Source organism: Bufo bufo, chromosome 4 (assembly GCF_905171765.1).
Source record: "Bufo bufo chromosome 4, aBufBuf1.1, whole genome shotgun sequence".
Taxonomy (NCBI): domain Eukaryota; kingdom Metazoa; phylum Chordata; class Amphibia; order Anura; family Bufonidae; genus Bufo; species Bufo bufo.
In genome coordinates, this window is record NC_053392.1 from 628,536,092 (window position 1) to 628,554,793 (window position 18,702).

General features: G+C 44.4%; 1 protein-coding gene across 4 annotated transcripts in view; it reads left to right on the forward strand.

Moving 5' to 3' along the window:
- MDGA1 (MAM domain containing glycosylphosphatidylinositol anchor 1) overlaps nucleotides 1-18,702 on the forward strand; it is a 241,211-nt gene that overhangs the window by 183,359 nt on the left and 39,150 nt on the right. For all 4 annotated transcript variants that reach the window (XM_040430779.1, XM_040430782.1, XM_040430781.1 and 1 more), the window contains 2 exons: nucleotides 3,452-3,721; nucleotides 4,304-4,455. In XM_040430779.1, coding sequence (XP_040286713.1) covers nucleotides 3,452-3,721; nucleotides 4,304-4,455 — 422 coding nt within the window. The remainder of the gene's footprint in view (nucleotides 1-3,451; nucleotides 3,722-4,303; nucleotides 4,456-18,702) is intronic.

Sequence of the window (18,702 nt, forward strand, 5' to 3'; positions counted from 1 at the left end):
TGGTCTGGGGTCTGATATTGATTTAGGTGCCTATAAGTCTTGAACCTTAAAAGGCTTGTCCATCCTGCTGTGATTTTTACCACTGCTCAGGTATCTCCCCATGAAGTATCTTCCTTATATAAGGGACCAAGAATCAGAAATGGCTGAAGATCTAAACGTGTGCACTGCAGCAAAAAGAGTTAATACCTGTGGATATCACTGTCTTTATGAGCTTCTTACATATTCACATGAAGGGGTGTAATTAAAGGGGGCGTCATGCTGAGGCGTCTACAGGGGGATTCCTTCTTCCGGCACTGGCTTTATATTATCTCGGAGTCGTTTGCTGATCTCCGCTGAGCTTCTTCTCACTTGTGCTGCTCAGTGTGAGATAGCAGGCGGGCAGCCCCGAGGCGCGTGTCTCTCCTGTGGAGGAAATTATCATGGGGGCCGACACTGCAACATCGTCTTATTAGCAGGTGTCAGACCGAGGCGTCCGGAACATCAGTCCTCTAACAGGAAAAAGCTAATGAGGAGGAATATTATACACATCAGTGATGTCATCAGCAGGGGGCGGGGCTGTGACTACCTCTCAGACAGGATATACAGGCAGGTTGTCAGCAGTAATAGATGTTCCTGTAGTATAAGGTGTGTGATCTAATGTCTGATCACATGTCATTATATCAGTGATGTCATCAGCAGGGGGCGGGGCTGTGACTACCTCTCAGACAGGATATACAGGCAGGTTGTCAGCAGTAATAGATGTTCCTGTAGTATAAGGTGTGTGATCTCATGTCTGATCACATGTCATTATATCAGTGATGTCATCAGCAGGGGGCGGGGCTGTGACTACCTCTCAGACATGATATACAGGCAGGTTGTCAGCAGTAATAGATGTTCCTGTAGTATAAGGTGTGTGATCTCATGTCTGATCACATGTCATTATATCAGTGATGTCATCAGCAGGGGGCGGGGCTGTGACTACCTCTCAGACAGGATATACAGGCAGGTTGTCAGCAGTAATAGATGTTCCTGTAGTATAAGGTGTGTGATCTCATGTCTGATCACATGTCATTATATCAGTGATGTCATCAGCAGGGGGCGGGGCTGTGACTACCTCTCAGACAGGATATACAGGCAGGTTGTCAGCAGTAATAGATGTTCCTGTAGTATAAGGGGTGGATCTCATGTCTGATCACATGTCAGTATATCAGTGATGTCATCAGCAGGGGGCGGGGCTGTGACAACCTCTCAGACAGGATATACAGGCAGGTTGTCAGCAGTAATAGATGTTCCTGTAGTATAAGGTGTGTGATCTCATGTCTGACCACATGTCATTATATCAGTGATGTCATCAGCAGGGGGCGGGGCTGTGACTACCTCTCAGACAGGATATACAGGCAGGTTGTCAGCAGTAATAGATGTTCCTGTAGTATAAGGTGTGGATCTCATGTCTGATCACATGTCATTATATCAGTGATGTCATCAGCAGGGGGCGGGGCTGTGACTACCTCTCAGACAGGATATACAGGCAGGTTGTCAGCAGTAATAGATGTTCCTGTAGTATAAGGTGTGTGATCTCATGTCTGATCACATGTCATTATATCAGTGATGTCATCAGCAGGGGGCGGGGCTGTGACAACCTCTCAGACAGGATATACAGGCAGGTTGTCAGCAGTAATAGATGTTCCTGTAGTATAAGGTGTGTGATCTCATGTCTGATCACATGTCATTATATCAGTGATGTCACCAGCAGGGGGCGGGGCTGTGACTACCTCTCAGACATGATATACAGGCAGGTTGTCAGCAGTAATAGATGTTCCTGTAGTATAAGGTGTGTGATCTCATGTCTGATCACATGTCATTATATCAGTGATGTCATCAGCAGGGGGCGGGGCTGTGACTACCTCTCAGACAGGATATACAGGCAGGTTGTCAGCAGTAATAGATGTTCCTGTAGTATAAGGTGTGTGATCTCATGTCTGATCACATGTCATTATCTCAGTGATGTCATCAGCAGGGGGCGGGGCTGTGACTACCTCTCAGACAGGATATACAGGCAGGTTGTCAGCAGTAATAGATGTTCCTGTAGTATAAGGTGTGTGATCTCATGTCTGATCACATGTCATTATATCAGTGATGTCATCAGCGGGGGCGGGGCTGTGACTACCTCTCAGACAGGATATACAGGCAGGTTGTCAGCAGTAATAGATGTTCCTGTAGTATAAGGTGTGTGATCTCATGTCTGATCACATGTCATTATACCAGTGATGTCATCAGCAGGGGGCGGGGCTGTGACTACCTCTCAGACAGGATATACAGGCAGGTTATCAGCAGTAATAGATGTTCCTGTAGTATAAGGTGTGTGATCTCATGTCTGATCACATGTCAGTATATCAGTGATGTCATCAGCAGGGGGCGGGGCTGTGACTACCTCTCAGACAGGATATACAGGCAGGTTGTCAGCAGTAATAGATGTTCCTGTAGTATAAGGTGTGTGATCTCATGTCTGATCACAGGTCATTATATCAGTGATGTCATCAGCAGGGGGCGGGGCTGTGACTACCTCTCAGACAGGATATACAGGCAGGTTGTCAGCAGTAATAGATGTTCCTGTAGTATAAGGTGTGTGATCTCATGTCTGATCACATGTCAGTATATCAGTGATGTCATCAGCAGGGGGCGGGGCTGTGACTACCTCTCAGACAGGATATACAGGCAGGTTGTCAGCAGTAATAGATGTTCCTGTAGTATAAGGTGTGTGATCTCATGTCTGATCACAGGTCATTATATCAGTGATGTCATCAGCAGGGGGCGGGGCTGTGACTACCTCTCAGACAGGATATACAGGCAGGTTGTCAACAGTAATAGATGTTCCTGTAGTATAAGGTGTGTGATCTCATGTCTGATCACATGTCATTATATCAGTGATGTCACCAGCAGGGGGCGGGGCTGTGACTACCTCTCAGACAGGATATACAGGCAGGTTGTCAGCAGTAATAGATGTTCCTGTAGTATAAGGTGTGTGATCTCATGTCTGATCACATGTCATTATATCAGTGATGTCATCAGCAGGGGGCGGGGCTGTGACAACCTCTCAGACATGATATACAGGCAGGTTGTCAGCAGTAATAGATGTTCCTGTAGTATAAGGTGTGTGGCTCTCATGTCTGATCACAAGTCATTATATCAGTGATGTCATCAGCAGGGGGCGGGGCTGTGACTACCTCTCAGACAGGATATACAGGCAGGTTGTCAGCAGTAATAGATGTTCCTGTAGTATAAGGTGTATGATCTCATGTCTGATCACATGTCATTATATCAGTGATGTCATCAGCAGGGGGCGGGGCTGTGACTACCTCTCAGACAGGATATACAGGCAGGTTGTCAGCAGATAGTCTCCAGGATCGCCACCTCTGGTCAAGGTTGATATTCGGCCACCTCTTCTTATAATGCCTCTTGTCTCTTTCCGCAGTTGCACCAGTCGTGGAGCCTAAGTTCCAGGACCTCCGTTTGCCGATGAAGCGCAGCGTCACCTTGAGGTGTAACATGTTGAAGGGGAGTCCGGTGAAAGTGGCCACTGCGGTATGGAGGTTTGAGCGGAGCCTGTTGAGCGTTCCCCCCATAGAGCAGCAGGAGTTTTCTGAATACAAGATCAACAGCACGAGGCGAGAGACGAGCGGCACCTACGAGTGCACCATCTCCAACGACGTGGGCTCCGACTCCTGTGTCTTTCAGGTCACCGGTGAGTGGAACGCATCGTCTGTGACCTCCATGTCCTGCAGGGCCGGTGATGTAGACGCAGTGGAGTCCATTACTTGAGGCTTCTGACCCCGAGGGGCTGAAATTGGTTGACTCCTCGAACCCTGGTCGCCTTCTTGCTTAGATCATTGCTTATTGATTTTTGGAAACCCCAACTTAGGGTTGAAGGATGCAGTCGACTCATGAGCTCCTCAGTATAGGTCTCAGCTTTCACCTCCTGCTGTCATTTTTTGGGTGCTAATGGAGGGTTTCTGTGATCCCCCACTCAATGCCCTAAAAATCACTCTGCCTTTACATATGCCCTATAGAGCCGGGCCCCTTCCAGTCTCCAAAATAGAGTTGGTCACTTAACAATCCAAGAACATTGCACAGGGAGGGCTTTCTGGTATTGAGGGCTATCTCCATCAGCACCCCTGTAGTTACTCCCCTGCATTGTGTCCTGTGGTCCGCCCTCACTAGTTCTCCCGGTCCAGCTCTACGTACATTATAACCAGGACACATTTTTGGATTTCCTCTGATAATTATTGGCTTTAAGATATAAAATATTCTTTCATTGGTCTTCCAGGCAGAGCATACAACCCCGAGTTCTACTACGACACCCCAAAACCCATCGAGAGTTTCAAGCAGTTCAAGAATTATTCTTATCTCATTCAATGGACGCAGAAAGAGCCCGGCGCCGTGGATCCGGTCCTGCACTACAAGCTGGAGCTGAAGCCGGTAAGACCAGGCAGGCGGATGGTGCATAATAACAGCAGTGAAATATTGGCAGAGTGCGGACAGCTGCATGGAGCTGGGGACAGAGCCGTAGTGTGATTGTATTCAACTGTATTTTGTCTAGTGTACCCCTCCCCCAGTAATGAGCTGGAACTAGTGGTAATCGGAATTTTTCTGGAGATAGTGACTGCATGCCGTTCAGTGTTGCTGCAGGGGTTATTCATTTTTAGCGAGATCACCCTGAATTTATCCCAAAAGTGGTTGTCCAACTCTAATTAGGTCTCAGCCTTTGATCCTTTTCAAGCTCTGCTGTGTCGCCAGTCCTGCTATGTATCTAGCTCTGCTGTGTCTTCTGCTCTGCAATCTCTCCAGCCCTGCTATGTATCGAGATCTGCTGTGTCTTCTGCTCTGCACTCTCTCCAGCCCTGCTATGTATCGAGATCTGCTATGTCGCCAGTCCTGTTATGTATCTAGCTCTGCTATGGCTCCAGTCCTGCTATGTATCTAGCTCTGCTGTGTCTTCTGCTCTGCAATCTCTCCAGCCCTGCTATGTATCTAGCTCTGCTGTGTCTTCTGCTCTGCAATCTCTCCAGCCCTGCTATGTATCGAGATCTGCTATGTCGCCAGTCCTGTTATGTATCTAGCTCTGCTATGGCTCCAGTCCTGCTATGTATCTAGCTCTGCTGTGTCTTCTGCTCTGCAATCTCTCCAGCCCTGCTATGTATCTAGATCTGCTATGGCTTTAGCTCTGTATCTAGCTCTGCTGTGTCTTTTGCTTTGCTATCTCTCCAGTCCTGCTATGTATATAGATCTGATCAGTCACTATCCCTTCTATATCTCTACCTCTGCTGTTTTTCCTGCCCTGCTATGCCTCCAACTCTGCTTTGTCTTCAGTCCTGCTAAGTGTCCAGCTCTGCTATGTCAGTTGCACTGCTATATCATCTAATCTGCTGTCTTCCATCCTTCTATGTATCTAGCTCTTCTGTGTCTCTTGCTCTATCTCTCCTGCCCTGCTATGTATCTAGATCTGCTATGTCTCCAGCCCTGCTATGTATCTAGCTCTTCTGTGTCTCCAGCCCTGCTATGTATCTAGCTCTGCTGTGTACTTTGCTCTGCTATGTCTCCAGCTCTTCTCTGTCCCTACCTCTGTTGTGTTTCCAGCCCCACTATTTCAATAGCTCTCCTCTCTCTCCAGCCCTGCTATGTATCTAGCTCTGCTGTGTCTTTTTCTTTGCTATCTCTCCAGTCCTGCTATGTATTTAGCTCTGCTCAGTCACTATCCCTTCTATATCTCTACCTCTGCTGTTTTTCCTGCCCTGCTATGCCTCCAACTCTGCTTTGTCTTTAGTCCTGCTAAGTGTCCAGCTCTGCTATGTCAGTTGCACGGCTATATCATCTAATCTGCTGTCTTCCATCCTGCTATGTATCTAGCTCTGCTGTGTACTTTGCTCTGCTATGTCTCCAGCTCTTCTCTGTCCCTAGCTCTGTTGTGTTTCCAGCCCCACTATTTCAATAGCTCTGCTATATCTCCAGCCTTGCTATGTCTCCAACCCTGCTATGTGTCTAGCTCTTCTGTGTCTTTTGCTCTGCTATCTCCTCAGTCCTGCTATGTATCTAGCTCTGCTCTGTCAATATCCCTTCTATATCTCTAGCTCTGCTGTTTTTCATGCCCTGTTATCCCTCCAACTCTGCTATGTCTTCATTCCTGCTAAGTGTCTAGCTCTGCTATGTCAGTTGCACTGCTATATCATCTACTCTTCTGTCTCCCATCCTGCTATGTCTCTAGCTCTGCTATGTTTCCAGCCTGTCTATGTTCCAGCCGGATATGCTTTATATGGTGGCCTATATATAGACAGGTGTCCTTTTTATATAGGGTGATGCACTAATGACTGCCATTGCAGTACCCCTAGTCACTGAGATTATCACAGACCCTGAATGACATATCTGTCTGCATTGTTCAGTACAATTTCCCCCCCCCCCACCCTTCACTCTCTCCTACTGATCAGTCTGTCTCAGTGTCAGTCTTTACTGTAGTTCTGGCATTCTGTTCATGAGCCAGGGATACTGCGATAAGCAAATGTATTGATCTTACTCATGTAGGAGAGAAAAGTTTATGGAATAAAGGAGGACAATGAGTGGGGTGTTAACCCTTCCTGTTATTGGCAGTGCACCATTCAGGAGGGTGAGGACGTCTTTGTGCACTCATTGATTCCTGTGTTTTCGGCTGGTTCTCTAATATCGGTGTCACGCGCTCTTTCTATACATTATGCTTCCGCTTCTTTTTTTATCCATTATGCCCTCAAGGGGTTAGGGGGGGGGGGGGGGGGGCGTTAATGTACTCTCGTCATAACCGCCGCTGCACTTTACTAAGAAACACACAATGCTCACCGGTGTAAAGCACGTTAAAAGCATCGCGGCTCTGATACCATCCATTCCTTCTACTGATAATGAGTGATGAACCTCCGAGAAACCCCACCATTATGGATGTGTAAGGGACCATTGTTAAGAGGTACAGTCTGCGGTACAGGTGGAGAATAACCTACTGCACCTACCTGATAACATACCAGGCAGCCGAGGTTAGCCCCCCAGTTATCCATCCAAGGAAGGGTCCCCAAAACCTACTCTTAGAAATTACAGTTACAATGTTAACTGCATACAACAATGTATAAATAAAATCCATCAACATTACCATCAGTGTCACTATACCGATCCAGAGTTACATCCTGTATTATACTCCAGAGCTGCACTCACTATTCTGCTGGTGCAGTCACTGTGTACATACATTACTTATCCTGTACTGATCCTCATTTACATCCTGTATTATACTCCAGAGCTGCACTCGCTATTCTGCTGGTGCAGTCACTGTGTACATACATTACTTATCCTGTACTGCTCCTCATTTACATCCTGTATTATACTCCAGAGCTGCACTCGCTATTCTGCTGGTACAGTCACTGTGTACATACATTACTTATCCTGTACTGATCCTGAGTTACATCCTGTATTATACTCCAGAGCTGCACTCACTATTCTGCTGGTGCAGTCACTGTGTACATACATTACTTATCCTGTACTGATCCTGAGTTACACCCTGTATTATACTCCAGAGCTGCACTCACTATTCTGCTGGTGCAGTCACTGTGTACATACATTACTTATCCTGTACTGATCCTGAGTTACATCCTGTATTAGACTCCAGAGCTGCACTCACTATTCTGCTGGTGCAGTCACTGTGTACATACATTACTTATCCTGTACTGATCCTGAGTTACATCCTGTATTATACTCCAGAGCTGCACTCACTATTCTGCTGGTGAAGTCACTGTGTACATACATTACTTATCCTGTACTGATCCTGGGTTACATCCTGCATTATACTCCAGAGCTGCACTCACTATTCTGCTGGTGCAGTCACTGTGTACATACATTACATTACTTATCCTGTACTGATCCTGAGTTACATCCTGTATTATACTGCAGAGCTGCACTCACTATTCTGCTGGTGCAGTCACTGTGTACATATATTACTTATCCTGTACTGATCCTGAGTTACATCCTGTATTATAGTCCAGAGCTGCACTCACTATTCTGCTGGTGCAGTCACTGTGTACATACATTACTTATCCTCTACTGATCCTGAGTTACATCCTGTATTATAGTCCAGAGCTGCACTCACTATTCTGCTGGTGCAGTCACTGTGTACATACATTACTTATCCTGTACTGATCCTGAGTGACATCCTGTATTATACTCCAGAGCTGCACTCACTATTCTGCTGGTGCAATCACTGTTTACATACATTACTTATCCTGTACTGATCCTGAGTTACATCCTGTATTATACTCCAGAGCTGCACTCACTATTTTGCTGGTGCAGTCACTGTGTACATACATTACTTATCCTGTACTGATCCTGAGTTACATCCTGCATTATACTCCAGAGCTGCACTAACTATTCTGCTGGTGCAGTCACTGTGTACATACATTACTTATCCTGTACTGATCCTGAGTTACATCCTGTATTATACTCCAGAGCTGCACTCACTATTCTGCTGGTGCAGTCACTGTGTACATACATTACTTATCCTGTACTGATCCTGGGTTACATCCTGCATTATACTCCAGAGCTGCACTCACTATTCTGCTGGTGCAGTCACTGTGTACATACATTACTTATCCTGTACTGATCCTGAGTTATATCCTGTATTATAGTCCAGAGCTGCACTCACTATTCTGCTGGTGCAGTCACTGTGTACATACATTACTTATCCTGTACTGATCCTGAGTGACATCCTGTATTATACTCCAGAGCTGCACTCACTATTCTGCTGGTGCAATCACTGTTTACATACATTACTTATCCTGTACTGATCCTGAGTTACATCCTGTATTATACTCCAGAGCTGCACTCACTATTCTGCTGGTGCAGTCACTGTGTACATACATTACTTATCCTGTACTGATCCTGAGTTACATCCTGCATTATACTCCAGAGCTGCACTAACTATTCTGCTGGTGCAGTCACTGTGTACATACATTACTTATCCTGTACTGATCCTGAGTTACATCCTGTATTATACTCCAGAGCTGCACTCACTATTTTGCTGGTGCAGTCACTGTGTACATACATTACTCATCCTGTACTGATCCTGAGTTACATCCTGTATTATACTCCAGAGCTGCACTCACTATTCTGCTGGTGCAGTCACTGTGTACATACATTACTTATCCTGTACTGATCCTGAGTTACATCCTGTATTATACTGCAGAGCTGCACTCACTATTCTGCTGGTGGAGTCACTGTGTACATACATTACTTATCCTGTACTGATCCTGAGTTACATCCTGTATTATACCCCAGAGCTGCACTCACTATTCTGCTGGTACAGTCACTGTATATATACATTACTTATCCTGTACTGATCCTGAGTTACATCCTGTATTATACCCCAGAGCTGCACTCACTATTCTGCTGGTGCAGTCACTGTGTACATACATTACTTATCCTGTAGTGATCCTGAGTTACATCCTGTATTATACTACAGAGCTGCACTCACTATTCTGCTGGTGCAGTCACTGTGTACATACATTACTTATCCTGTACTGATCCTGAGTTACATCCTGTATTATACCCCAGAGCTGCACTCACTATTCTGCTGGTGCAGTCACTGTATATATACATTACTTATCCTGTACTGATCCTGAGTTACATCCTGTATTATACCCCAGAGCTGCACTCACTATTCTGCTGGTGCAGTCACTGTGTACATACATTACTTATCCTGTAGTGATCCTGAGTTACATCCTGTATTATACTCCAGAGCTGCACTCACTATTCTGCTGGTGCAGTCACTGTGTACATACATTACTTATCCTGTACTGATCCTGAGTTACATCCTGTATTATACTCCAGAGCTGCACTCACTATTCTGCTGGTGCAGTCACTGTGTACATACATTACTTATCCTGTACTGATCCTGAGTTACATCCTGTATTATACTCCAGAGCTGCACTCACTATTCTGCTGGTGGAGTCACTGTGTACATACATTACTTATCCTGTACTGATCCTGAGTTACATCCTGTATTATACTCCAGAGCTGCACTCACTATTCTGCTAATGGTATGTATGTCTTCTCCATTACCCCGAATGACAGATCAATAACTTGCAGCTCTGCACTGACATTCTCCATCATCGCCCAAATGAGATTGTGCACACGGGAACATATAGGAAAAACATAGCAGGAAACTCAATCTTAAATGCAAAAAGTTACCACCCGCTGCATGTTATAAAGGCGATCCCTGTGGGGGAATACATACGGACCACAAGGAACTGTAGTTCACCCATGTCCCTTAATGAGGAATTGAATGTAGTAGACAAAAGGCTAAAGGCAAGAAACTACCCTGGTTGGATGCTGCAGAGAGGTAGGAATAGAGCCGTGCAACAGAACAGATTCCAAATGCTCTTTGGGTCGAAGGAGGTGAGAGCAGCAGCAGTAGGAATCAAGTGAAGGATGGGAATGGACATGGAGACAGGAGGCAGGACCGTGTTCCAATTTTATCTATAACATACAGCAAGCAATTCAGTAAAATATGTACCATAATAAATGGGTGCTTGCCGATCCTATATGATGATGAGATCTTGTACAATGCACTGAAATCGGGTTGCAAAATAGTGCCAAGGAGGGCGTCTACGCTGTCCGGCTCGCTGTCACCGTCCCTATTCACATCTAACACACAAGCCAATAGTAGAAAGAGACAAAACTGGCTCAGCTACAAAGGTTTCACAAAATGCGGTGGCCACCCATGCAAAACCTGCAATCTTTTGAAAATTCGGACCATTCCTGTAGTTTTCCAATCAAAAGTTACATCAATTGTAACACCACAGGTGTGGTCTACATTATCATATCAGTAATTGTCACCAGATGTTTTAATGAGTAGCATGCAATTCACATTGTGCGGTTTTACATTTTCTCCACCTTGAAAGGACCTGGGGTATATGGCTGGTGCCTTAGGGTCATGGACTTTCAAGGGTTAAGGTGGATAAATACCAGTGCACAATGTGAAAGACATCTACGATCTGATTAGATGATGCTGTAGGTGAATGGTGTTTAATCTAATGAAGCAACCAATGGTGTAACCTTTTTCCTTCCCCCGGATTTGGGAGAGGAGGGATTAGATTATGGTACATTTAAATTCTAGTGTTTCATTATGAAATGTTGTTACGACTAAGGACCAAGTGTCTGAAACGCGTCAACAAGTCTTGTATACCAGGTGGATGTGTCTGCTGTACTATTACTTGTATTAATAAAGAAGACGTTTTGGAGGATCTCTATTTGAATCCGGAGCCGTTCTTTTCTACTTCCACGCTCGGCCTCTGCTTTGTTGCTCCTGTGGAGGTCTCTCTATGGAGGCTGTTGATTCCTCGCGGTGGTGACGGGTCAGTGACCTGTCATTTCCTTTCGCAGACCTTATAGTGGATCGGAGGTAGTGACCTTTCTTTGGATGATAGGTTGGAGTCAGCGCGGTGACACGGATGGCTTCTGACAGCTGCACACACGTTACACCGCTCTGTCAGGAATCAGTGTACGGTGTGGATCCTGAGTATCCAGCAGCCTGTGCCCCCATCTCCAGGGATCCCTGACCCCCATCCCTAGTATCAGTGGGAGGAATGGAAACAAGTCTGTGCAGTATGGGGGGCAGTCTACTGTGCAGCACATAGCGGCCAGGTGGCACTAAGATACTCTCAGCCCGTAATCTCCCCTCCCATGTGTCTGCGGAGCGCCACCTGGTCCTGAGCCTTCTCTATTCCCTGGAAGAATTCGGACGACATGAGGATCGTTGGGGGGCTCATTCAAGGATCTCACCTACATCATCCTTTCTCCAAAGGGGATAATCATGCAACACTCAATCCTCGATGATCCCTGGACTGAGATTTTCCTTAAACATAGTGATTTTCTGCAGAGCTGCTGTTTGTTATATGCCTTAAGCAGAGCACAAAGTACCCGCTGCCCTGTTGTCAGTAGCCTTTATAAGAGCCCCGTCCTAATGGAGGGATAATGTGGATGAGGCTTTCTATACAAAAAGTACTTGTAAGGACTCTCAGCTCTCCACATTAACCATCTAAGTGCTCTGCCAGGACCCTCACAGTGTTATCTGAGGGTCCTGGGAGTCCAGTGAAGAGCAGCCGAACATAATAAGTAACCATCACAGAATGGGAGAGCTTAAAGGGTCTTCATTATAACCTTTCCTCAGAATCAGAAAATTGCAAGAATAAAAATAGAGCAATTACTGAGGAAACTAATAGAGAGACTTTCACAGGTAGTCAATAACTATATTTATTAAAATCATACTCTATGTAAAAAAAAATATAACTACTATAATACTACCTCCTATGTACAAGAATATAACTACTATAATACTGCCCCTATGTACAAGAATATAACTACTATAATACTGCTCCTATGTACAAGAATATAACTACTATAATACTGCTCCTATGTACAAGAATATAACTACTATAATACTGCTCCTATGTACAAGAATATAACTACTATAATACTGCTCCTATGTACAAGAATATAACTACTATAATACTGCCTCCTGTGTACGAGAATATAACTACTATAATACTGCCCCTATGTACAAGAATATAACTACTATAATACTGCTCCTATGTACAAGAATATAACTACTATAATACTGCTCCTATGTACGAGAATATAACTACTATAATACTGCTCCTATGTACGAGAATATAACTACTATAATACTGCTCCTATGTACAAGAATATAACTACTATAATACTGCCTCCTATGTACAAGAATATAACTACTATAATACTGCTCCTATGTACAAGAATATAATTACTATAATACTGCTCCTATGTACAAGAATATAATTACTATAATACTGCTCCTATGTACAAGAATATAACTACTATAATACTGCCTCCTATGTACAAGAATATAACTACTATAATACTGCTCCTATGTACAGGAATATAACTGCTATAATACTGCCTCCTATGTACAAGAATATAACTGCTATAATACTGCCTCCTATGTACAAGAATATAACTAATATAATACTGCCTCCTATGTACAGGAATATAACTGCTATAATACTGCCTCCTATGTACAAGAATATAACTATTATAATACTGCTCCTATGTACAGGAATATAACTGCTATAATACTGCCTCCTATGTACAAGAATATAACTACTATAATACTGCCTCTTATGTGCAAGAATATAACTACTATAATACTGCTCCTATGTACAGGAATATAACTACTATAATACTGCTCCTATGTACAAGAATATAACTGCTATAATACTGCTTCTATGTACAAGAATATAACTACTATAATACTGCCTCCTATGTACAGGAATATAACTGCTATAATACTGCCTCCTATGTACAAGAATATAACTACTATAATACTGCCTCTTATGTGCAAGAATATAACTACTATAATACTGCTCCTATGTACAGGAATATAACTACTATAATACTGCTCCTATGTACAAGAATATAACTGCTATAATACTGCTCCTATGTACAGGAATATAACTGCTATAATACTGCCTCCTATGTACAAGAATATAACTACTATAATACTGCCTCCTATGTACAAGAATATAACTAATATAATACTGCCTCCTATGTACAGGAATATAACTGCTATAATACTGCTCCTATGTACAAGAATATAACTACTATAATACTGCTCCTATGTACAAGGATATAACTACTATAATACTGCCTCCTATGTACAAGAATATAACTGCTATAATACTGCTCCTATGTACAAGAATATAACTACTATAATACTGCTCCTATGTACAAGAATATAACTGCTATAATACTGCCTCCTATGTGCAAGAATATTTCCTTAGAATATAATATCCCAGTTTGTTTCTGTGATTTCCTGATTAGGTTATAGGGCACTTTCACACTAGCGTTTTTCTTTCCCGGCGCTGAGTTCCGTCCTAGGGGCTCAATGCCGGAAAAGAACTGATCAGTTTTATCCTAATGCTTTCTGAATGGAGAGTAATCCGTTCAGGATGCATCAGGACGTCTTCAGTTTAGTCCTTTCACGTTATTTGGACGGAGAAAATACCGCAGCATGCTGCATTTTTCTCTCCGTCCAAAATTCCGGAATACTTGCATTAATTTTCATTGAAATGTATTAGTGCTGGATCTGGCATTAAAATTTCCGCATTGACGGATCCGTTCTTCCGGTCTCCGTTATGTGCAGACCTTTAAAAATGTGAAAATAATAAATACCGGATCCTTTTTTCCGGATGACACCGGAGAGACGGATCCGGTATTTCATTACTTTTGTCTAACAGATCTGCATCTTTTTTTCCGGATCTGGCCACGCAGTGTCGGCAACGGAACTGCCTGCCGGAATCCAACAACGCAAGTCCCCTAATTGGACACAATGTCTCCAGTTTGGAAAGATGGTTGTGATTGGACAGTTCTTTTACTTTGTGTCTTCTTTGTGTCAGGTGACTGCTGCTCCTTTCTCATGCAGCGTTGCACATCTTTTACATGAAGTAACTTAGGGCAGGAGGATGAGGAGCGCGTATTGTCCAGGGGTCGGGTGTCAGCAGCTGCTGTGCCGAGAAGCAGAACTCCATTCTACTGGAATAGATGCCCCCCCGCTGCATGCGATTTTGCTTCATTGCTGCGGAGCACCCGCCATATTATCCTCCAATTTAGTTGATGTGGTAATTAGCAAGTGGCAGTCTCTATTGCCTGAGAGGGTAGAGACCTGTCTCAGCCGCTGTGTCGTCAAGGAGCAGCCCTGAAACTATGGGACAGTTTTACCATAAATGTTCCTGCCGGTGGGATTTTAGGTGAATCTGATGTTTTCTGACATTACATGGGGTCTCTTCAGTTATCGGCGTGTTCGTAACCGCACTACGACTGTACTGCATTGTCTCGACCCTTATTCACTCTTGATACTTGCTCGTTATCAATAGCTGTGGGCTGTGCTGTGTCACTTGCTTCTTTACCTTTAGTAGTATCTTTGTGATGCTCTGTAGTTGGACATTACAAAATGCTATGGGCTGTGCTGTGTCACTTGCTTATTACCCTCAGCAGTTTCTTTGTGTTGTTGTGTAGTTAGATGATGCAATATGCCGTGCTGTTGCTGTGTTACTTGCTCATCACTTCCTTATTATCTTTCTTACTGGATTCTTGCCCATGCCACCGTCATTGTGTTGCACTTGATTGGGGCTTGTCCTCGGTTAGGCTACTTTCACACTTGCGGCAGAGTGATCTGGCAAGCAGTCCCGTCGCTGGAGCTGCCTGCCGGATCCGGCAAAACGTACAGTCAGGTCCATAAATATTGGGACATCGACACAATTCTAACATTTTTGGCTCTATACACCACCACAATGGATTTGAAATGAAACAGACAAGATGTGCTTTACCTGCAGACTGTCAGCTTTAATTTGAGGGTATTTACATCCAAATCAGGTGAACGGTGCAGGAATTACAGCAGTTACATATGTGCCTCCCACTTGTTACGGGACCAAAAGTAATGGGACAATCGGCTTCTCAGCTGTTCCATGGCCAGGTGTGTGTTATTCCCTCAGTATCCCAATTACAATGAGCAGATAAAAGGTCCAGAGGTCATTTCCAGTCTGATATCTGCATTTGGAATCTGTTGCTGTCAACTCTCAAGATGAAATCCAAAGAGCTGTCACTATCAGTGAAGCCATCATTAGGCTGAAAAAACACCACAAACCCATCAGAAAGATAGCAAACACATTAGGCCTGGCCAAAACAACTGTTTGGAACATTCTTGAAATGAAGGAACGCACCGGTGAGCTCAGCAACACCAAAAGACCCGGAAGACCATGGAAAACAACTGTGGTGGATGACCGAAGAATTCTTTCCCTGGTGAAGAAAACATCCTTCACAACAGTTGGCCGGATCAAGAACACTCTCCAGGAGGTAGGTGTATGTGTGTCAAAGTCAACAATCAGGAGAAGACTTCACCAGAGTGAATACAGAGGGTTCACCACAAGATGTAAACCATTGGTGAGCCTCAAAAACAGGAAGGCCAGATTAGAGTTTGCCAAACGACATCTAAAAAAGCCTTCACAGTTCTGGAACAACATCCTATGGACAGATGAGACCAAGGTCAACTTGTACCAGAGCGATGGGAAGAGAAGAGTATGGAGAAGGAAAGGAGCTGCTCATGATCCTAAGCATACCACCTCATCAGTGAAGCATGGTGGTGGTAGTGTCATGGCGTGGGCATGTATGGCTGCCAATGGAACTGCTTCTCTTGTATTTATTGATGATGTGACTGCTGACAAAAGCAGCAGGATGAATTCTGAAGTGTTTCGGGCAATATTATCTGCTCCTATTCAGCCAAATGCTTCTGAACTCATTGGACGGCGCTTCACAGTGCAGATGGACAATGACCCAAAGCATACTGCAAAAGCAACCAAAGAGTTTTTTAAGTGGAATGTTATGCAAAGGCCAAATCAATCCCCGGACCTGAATCCGATTGAGCATTTCACTTGGTGAAGACAAAACTGAAGGGAAAATGCCCCAAGAACAAGCAGGAGCTGAAGACAGTTGCAGTAGAGGCCTGGCAGAGCATCACCAGGGATGAAACCCAGCGTCTGGGGATGTCTATGCGTTCCAGACTTCAGGCTGTAATTGACTGCAAAGGATTTGCAACCAAATATTAAAAAGTGAAAGTTTGATTTATGATTATTATTCTGTCCCATTACTTTTGGTCCCTTAACAAGTGGGAGGCACATATGTAACTGCTGTAATTCCTGCACCGTTCACCTGATTTGGATGTAAATCCCTCAGATTACAGCTGACAGTCTGCAGGTAAAGCACATCTTGTCCGTTTCATTTCAAATCCATTGTGGTGGTGTATAGAGCCAGAGATGTTAGAACTGTGTCCATGTCCCAATATTTATGGACCTGACTGTATGCCAACTGATGACATTTGTAAGACTGATCAGGATCCTAATCAGTCAGAAAAATGCATTGAAATGCCGGATCCGTATTTCCGGTGTTATCCGGCAAAATGGATCCGGCGTTTACTTTTTTCACCTTTTTTTCGGTCTGCGCATTCGAATCTGGCACTAATACATTCCTATGGAAAAAAATGCTGGATCCGGCATTCAGGCAAGTCTTCCGTTTTTTTGGCCGGAAATAAAACCGTAACATGCTCCGGTTTTATCTTTTGCCTGATCAGTCAAAAAGACTGAACTGAAGACGTCCTGATGCATCCTGATCGGATCGCTCTCCATTCAGAATGCATGAGGATATGCCTGATCAGTTATTTTCCGGCATTGAACCCCTAGGACGGAACTCAGTGCCGGAAAAGAAAAACGCCAGTGTGAAAGTAGCCTTATTTGCCAATTGCCTTTGGTAGTTCATTGTATGGAGCGTTATTGAATCCTATGTCACTTGCTAATTATCTTTGTACCGTTTTTCCCTGTAGCACATTTAGATTGTAGCCTGGATTAATATGATCATTTACACATCTCCTGCTCATTGCCCACTGAGGCCAGGGTTACGCAGAGACCATTTGTACCCCTACTGTCGAGTGTCAGCTGCAGAAAGAAATAGTCAGTTGCATAAGAAAAAGTCCTTGTGGCCCCCAAGCCTTATGCATCAGGGAATCAAGAGGTTGTCACAGGGGCCATGTTGATGCTACAGTATATATGGTGATTTCAACAGATAAGAAGCGAGTGGATATCTCTGTCACTTGCTTATTATCTAAGTTTTCAGAATAAAGCCAGATGTTATATTTATACCTAACTAGCAGAAGGACCCGGCTTCACATGGGTATATTTCATCTATTTCATATCATTTTTGAGATATCGACAGTATCCCCTATAACAGTGACATCTACAGTACCCCGCCCCTTTAACATTAACATCCACAGAGCCCTCCCCTTTATTAGTGACCTCCACAGTACCCCGTCTCGTTAACAGTGACCTCCACAGAGCTCCGTTCCCTTAAAATGTGACCTTCACAACACACCACCCCTTTTACACTGACCTCTACAGCACCCAGCCCCTTAACACTGACCTCCATAGCAGACTGTCCCCTTAACTGTGACATCCGCCATTCTCTGCCCCCTTAATAGTGACCTCCACAGTGGCCTGCCCCTAGGGTGGCCAGAGGTCCGGTTTTAGGCCGGACAGTCCGGCTTTCGCAGGGCCTGGACGGACACAGGGATGTCTTTTTGAACAGCTCACTCTCAGACAGCAGCACTGTGCTGTCTGAGAGCGAGCTGCAGGGAGAAAGTCACCCTCACTCCCACCTTAAGTCTGTCTTTTGAGAGTGGCCTGAACGGCCACCCTACCTGCCCCTGAACTGTGACCTCCACAGCACTCTGCTCCCTTAACAGTGTCATCCACAGCGCCCTGCCCCTTTAAAGCTGAGGCATGAGATCTCAAAGCCGCAGGAAAACGCTTGCGCTGTAATAATATAACCGGCTGCATCTGTTCAGAACGGATCCGGTTGTATTATACTGAAAATGAATAAACACAGAAACCATTGTAAGTCAATAGGCAACGGATCCGTTTTTTTTTTTTTTTGTGTCAGAAAAAAAAACGGATCCGTCACCATCGACTTAACATGGTTTTTGGCGCCGGATCCAGCTTGTTCCTTTTCCCATGCCGCACACAGTGATTTTGTGTCCGGCATGGGAACGTAACAAACCGGAACAGAATGCATTCTGGAGACTCCGCT